The sequence below is a fragment of the Petaurus breviceps genome, unplaced genomic scaffold, assembly GCF_028583685.1.
Source record: "Petaurus breviceps papuanus isolate PSGF00001 unplaced genomic scaffold, PetGlider_PUasm1.0 400, whole genome shotgun sequence".
Classification (NCBI taxonomy): domain Eukaryota; kingdom Metazoa; phylum Chordata; class Mammalia; order Diprotodontia; family Petauridae; genus Petaurus; species Petaurus breviceps.
This window is the reverse complement of record NW_027186316.1, coordinates 4,277,864-4,283,863: the sequence shown is the minus strand read 5'-3', so window position 1 is coordinate 4,283,863 and position 6,000 is coordinate 4,277,864. Positions and strand designations below refer to the sequence as shown.

General features: G+C 44.9%; 1 protein-coding gene across 1 annotated transcript in view; it reads right to left on the bottom strand.

The window, feature by feature from the left end:
• Positions 1 to 6,000, bottom strand: part of COL4A5 (collagen type IV alpha 5 chain) — a 211,520-nt gene that overhangs the window by 92,675 nt on the left and 112,845 nt on the right. The window contains exon 26 of the mRNA XM_069100381.1: positions 3,651 to 3,764. Within this exon, the coding sequence (XP_068956482.1) occupies positions 3,651 to 3,764 (114 nt within the window). The remainder of the gene's footprint in view (positions 1 to 3,650; positions 3,765 to 6,000) is intronic.

Here is a 6,000-nt window from a genome sequence, read left to right as displayed (position 1 = left end):
AAGGAGATGGGGGAGGAGGAGGGGAAGAAGGGAGAGGAGGAAAAGGAGAAGGGGAGGAGGAGGGGGGAGGAGGGGAAGGAGGAGGGAGAGAGGAGGGGAAGGAGGAACGGGGAGGAGGAAGAAGAGGAGGGGAAGGAGGAAGGGGGAGGAGGAAGAGGAGGAGGGGGAGGAGGGACAAGGAGGGGGCTGGATGTCTGGAAAATACCAGCTCAAGTCTGAAACGATGATCACAGGGGCCTGGAAAATGTACAGTTTGATTTTTCAGTGCTTCTCTATAGATGGCCACACCCAACAACCGGAATTATACTGTCAGAAAAAGACACTTGAAACAAAAAGGAGGGGGAACTGAGGATGGATGGAAAAAAACATCAAAATAAATATCCAAATACACACACACACACACACACCACCAAAGAGAAATGGGCTGCTCCTCAATAATAACATTAATAGACAGTATTTATAGAGTGCTTTGAGATTTATAAAGCACTTTATGGATATCATATCACCTAATCCTCACAATGGTCCTAGGAGATAGGTGGTATCATTATCCCCATTTTACAGATAAGGAAACTCAGGTTGTGCGGGGTTAAGTGACTTGCCCAGAGTCACACAACTAGTAAGTACCTGAGGTCAAATTTGAACTCAGGTCTTCCTGGCTCCAAATGCAGGATTCTCTCTACTCCTTATGCCTTTCAACCTGGTTCTTTACCGATTGCATGCATGCTGAACCCTACTGAGAGGAGTCACACAACCAAGTTGAACGGATCCACTACAAAATGACGTTGTTGTGTAATCTCAACTGGGCCCTCCATGCCACAAGTCAGTCTTTTGACTCTTCTTCAATTGGCCACCCAGTCCACTCCTCACTACAACTGTTTTAGAACTTTTCTCCTCAAATCACTCACACCCTACCCTGTGCCCTCCCTCTCGTCAGACCTCATTTCCATTGTCCCAGGAAATCCAGGCCAATGGTCATGGGGTCCCCTTTTCCCTCACTGCACAACCCAAATCCACTCAACATCATACCCCATCCTCTCCTCCTCTGACTCAGTCTCTAACAAAAAGGGACTCTTATCCTTGCTAAGTATAACTACCCCTGCTCCCCACTGATGTAGCCTCCATTCTACCCTTTCTCATCTCCTCCAGGATTCCCCCCATTCAGTGATTCCCATCTACCTACAAATATGTACAAAGTTTTCCCATCCTAAGAAAACAGAACAAAGACAACAAGAACTAGGCCTCCATTGGACCCAGTCATTATCTCATTTCAGTCATGTCTGACCCTTCGTGACCCCATCTTGTATTTTTCGGACAAAGGTACTAGAGTGGTTTGCCGTTTCCTTCTCCAGCAGATCTATGGATCCATTCTGTCAGGCAATCAGAGGCTCAATGACTTGCCCAGGGTCACACAGCTAGGGAGTGTCTGAGGCTGGATTTAAACTCAGGTCTTCCTGACTCCAGGCCCAGTGTTGTAGCCACTGAGACATCAGCTGCCTTTTATGCTTCTATATCTCTCCTCATTTTCACTATTTAAAAAAAGCCCATCTATCCTCATTGCCTCTGTTTCCCTAAATTTCACTCACACTTCCCAACCTCCGGCATCTAGACAGAAACTGCTCTCTCCAAGGTCACCAACAGTCTCTTAATTGCTAAATCCAATGGTCTTTTCTCAGTGCTCAAACTTCTGAACCATTCTCATTGCTTAACAAGGTTAATCAACTCCTCCTCCTGAATTCTTTCTATCTTTTTTTTAATTAATTCTTTCTTGTCCCTCCTATCTTGTAGGCTTTCTCTGGGTCTCCTCCTAAATGTCTGACTCCTCCTTCTCAATCTCCTTCGCTGAATCTTTTTCCAATTAATGCCCTCTAAGTATGAGTACACTACAGGTCTGGGCCCTGGGCTCTCTTTTCTTCTTCTGTTCTCCCTTTACTATCTCCTGTTTAACCCCATCAGCTCCCATGGGTTTAATCGCCTCTATGCAGATTACTCCTAGATGGACAAATCCAGTTGGTATGTTCTCCCTGCCCTCTAGTCCCATGTTCCTAAATGTTTTGTAGGCATATCCTCCTGGCTCTATCATGGGCATCTCAAACACAAGACATTTAAAACAGAATTCCCATGCTATCCTCCCAAATCCCACCCCTCTTATAAACTTCGCCAGTAACAGCACAAGGACCACTCACCAGTATCCTTCCAGGGACATGGCTTTGCAACGTTATTCACTCTTGCCACTTTAATCTCCCCTTAGCACCCACCTCAATTCAAGCCCTTGCCTCTCACCTCCAACAGCCTCCCAATTGAGCTCTACCCTCTCCATCCCATCCTCCACACAGGTACCAAAATGATATTCCTAAAACACATGTCTGAATACATCATTCCCTCACTCAAGATGTTTCAGTTGCTCCCTACTGCTTCTAGGATAAATGATAAATTTCTCTGTTTGGAACATCCAGACCTTCACAATATGGTCTAGTCTCTCTTCCTATACTGATTTCCCATTATTCCCCTTCACAGTCAACATTCTGGCCAAACGGGTCCATTCAATGTTTCTCATGCATGGCCTTCCATAACCCATCTCTTTGCCTTTGTGTAGACTTTAATTCACAGGCTTATTCAAAACTTAGTTCAAGTAGCACTTACTCCATGGAAGGCCTTTTCTGACCCCCTAATTAAGACTTTTTGCTCACCCAAGTAACTTTATTTTTATTTGACTCTGTACATGTGGTCTCCTCTAATAAAATGTAAGATCCTTGAGAGTAGGAATTTTTTCATTCATGGTATCCATATGCGCCTGGGTGAACTATCCTAGGAAGATTCTGAAGATCACCTGACAAAATAAGGGACAGGACACTGAGGTCCTTTGTCAAGCTGAGCTGACAAGCATTCAAACTCTACTGCAGGGTGCACAACCCTCATGGGCTAGCCATGTATCCTGAACGCTAACTGGTTGTTGGTCTAAAAGACTATTTTAGTGAGAACTCACACAAGGCAAGAACTCACATGGAGGTCAGAAGGAGCTATACAAGGACACTCTCAAGGTCTTTCTGAAGAACTTTGAAATTGACTATGAGACAAGGGAGACACAGGGACAGGACCAGCCAGCATGGTGTGCCCATATCAAAAAAAGGCTCTGTGCTCTATGAGTGAAGCAGAATTGTAGTAGCTCAAAAGAAATGTGAGGGGCTGCTAGGTGGCACAGTGAATAGAGCACTGGCCTTAGGGTCAGGGGACCTGAGTTCAAATCCAGCCTCAGACATCTGACACTAGCTATGTGACCTTAGGCAAGTCACTTAACCCCAATTGCTTTGCCTTCTCCCCTCCAAAAAAAAAAAAAAAGAAAGAAAAGAAATGTGAGATGTGCAAATTTAGTCTTCTCCACTCCAAAGGTTTATGTGAACTATTTGTGTCCAACCTGTGGTAGAATATCCCACGTTCAAATGGTCTACTCAGCCACAGTTGGACACAATGTACCTTGACCTTAATATGATGGTATCATTTTGGTCTTCTTCAAGCATGAAAGACAACAACTATGCACCTGACACATAGTAGGTGCTTAATGAATGTTTGGCACATTAAACTGAATCAAGGTGATGAATTCCTTATATGATATGGCCCTCAGGATTTACAACCTACCTTTAGCCCAGTCCTACCTGGTTGACCTAGAGGTCCAGGAATCCCTGGTGGTCCTGGGCGTCCCTGAGGGCCAATTCCCGGTGGCCCAGAAGGACCCGCAAGTCCAGGTTGTCCAACTGCTCCAGGGTCCCCTTCACAGAAAAAAGAAACAAATCGAATCCTACCTCACATACAGCAGGTTTAGTTGTAAATGAGAGGTTTTTTTACACGAGACCAGTTGACTTGTAGGAGCCATGAATAAATAATATGCTATCACAAGACCCAAGTGATCAGGCAAAGGCAGGAAGTATACACATATCCTTAGAAAGCTCGCCATTCACAGACCATGTGGGGCTAGGGGAGCAACAGAATAATGATTTTCAACATTATCTCATTTGATCCTTACAATCAAACCTTCAGAGATAAGTGTTCTTATGAGCCCCATTTTAGAGTTAAGGAAACTGAGGCAAGCAGAAGTAAAGGGGCTTGCCCAGGGTCCCATAACCAGTGAGTGTTCGAGCCGGATTTGAACTCAGGTCTTCCTGACTCAGTGCTCTACCCACTGAGCCTTCAAGAGCAGAGGTAAGCAGCCAGGGCATATGGGAAAGGAGCCAGACATGACCACCAGCCCTTATTTGTCTTATGCTAAGGGTTGGGCCTCCAGATGTGAGTCAGTCTTCTGATTCTCCTCCAGACTGATTTATTTATTTTTATTTTACCCTCCGGGAAGGATATAAAGAATAAATCAACTAACCTTTTCTTCAAAGCCTAGAACTCACTCCAGGCAAAAGGCATTCTGCAGAGGGGCCTTAGGAGAAATCGGGGAAAGATGGACGAGAGTGGAATGTTGATCTTTTCAATTATCTCATGATAGGGAACCACAGGCAGGCACATTTCCAGCACATCATACGTGATGTTGAAAACAGGTTATTTCATTACTACCATGTTAGATGAAAAATAATTCCATTTCATATACAGTCCCTGTTATTGTCTTTCTTTGTAGAGTGTTTGTTGATGATTGTTCAAAATAAAGTGCATAATAAAAATAACACTGACATAGCAGTAAGAATAACTCCTGTTCCTCTGCCACCACAAGGTTTATAGAACACCAAGAGCCTCTGAGGGAAGCCAGTGTAAGCATTATGATCCCCATTTTATGGAAGAGGAAACTAAAGCTTACAAAGGCAAAGGGGCGAGAAAACGTCCATTGTACATCCACTAAGTTAGACACCCATTTTAGAGCAGTTACAGGGAAGGAAGAAGAACAGCTGAACTCCTTTGAAGGGCACACAGAACAAAACCCAAGGAATGGGCCAGCGGAAAAAGCACGACCTCAAGATGCAACAAGGAAGAAGAACTAGGGTCCCTAACTCAAGGAGACAGAGCGGACAACCGAGCTATAATTGAGACATATAATTGAGGCCTGGAGGAGGTCCAGGCCTGACGGATGGCCCTGGATGGGCAGACTTCAAGTGAAAGAAGCAGGCCAGGTAAAAGGGGGCAGAGGGGCGTGGCACTTAAGGAGGGTGTCCTCAGGTGAGGAAAAACAGGAGGCAGGCAGAGAAAGGATGGTTGAGAACACTTGGGGAAAGATCAATGGAGGGAAAACCAGGAACAATTTCCTCATCATACAGACCACCTGGACAGAAAGAAGAAATAGATGAGGAGTTTGGGAAACACATTCCAAGTCTGGCATAGAAAGCAGTATGAGAGAGTGGCAATGGGGGACTTCTATTATCTAGACACTGCCCGGAGCTCTGTGTGCCAACAATGGAGCAGCAAAGAGCTTCCTGAACTGTCTTAATGATAATATATACTAACAAGGGGAAATTCTATTCTGGAGCCGATTCTCATTAACAGGCTCAGGAACTCATTTCTGGGGTGGATGAAAATGATGGGAACCCTGGAGGGAAATTACCAAGACATCCTTGAGTGAGTGAGAGGGGAGAAAGTCGGGGTTAGTCTAAGATATGACCCAGGTTTGGGGAAAGCACATTGCACACGGCTCACAGGAAGGACAGGTAGAATTGGATGGACTAATTCTACAGGGGAAATCAGTCCAGGAGGGACAGGAGATGCTCAAGAGTGAAATTCCAAGAGTGTAAAGAGAAATGATTCCAATGAGGAAGAAAAGCAATTGTTATTTGAAAAGATCAATGAGATGCATAGGAAACTGACCAACCAACTTAGATTTAAAAGAGCTGAAGATGGAAGGGAGGGTAAGGGACAGAGGATGAATACAAACCCATGATGCTGCATCATATGAATGGTGGCAGGCCCAGTAAATGGCAAGATGAGTTTGGGCAAAGGAAACGAAGAACAACAAAAAGCCTATGGGGCCTGGCGGTGGGGGAAGGCATGGAGGTTTGAGCTGTACTGATGAACAGA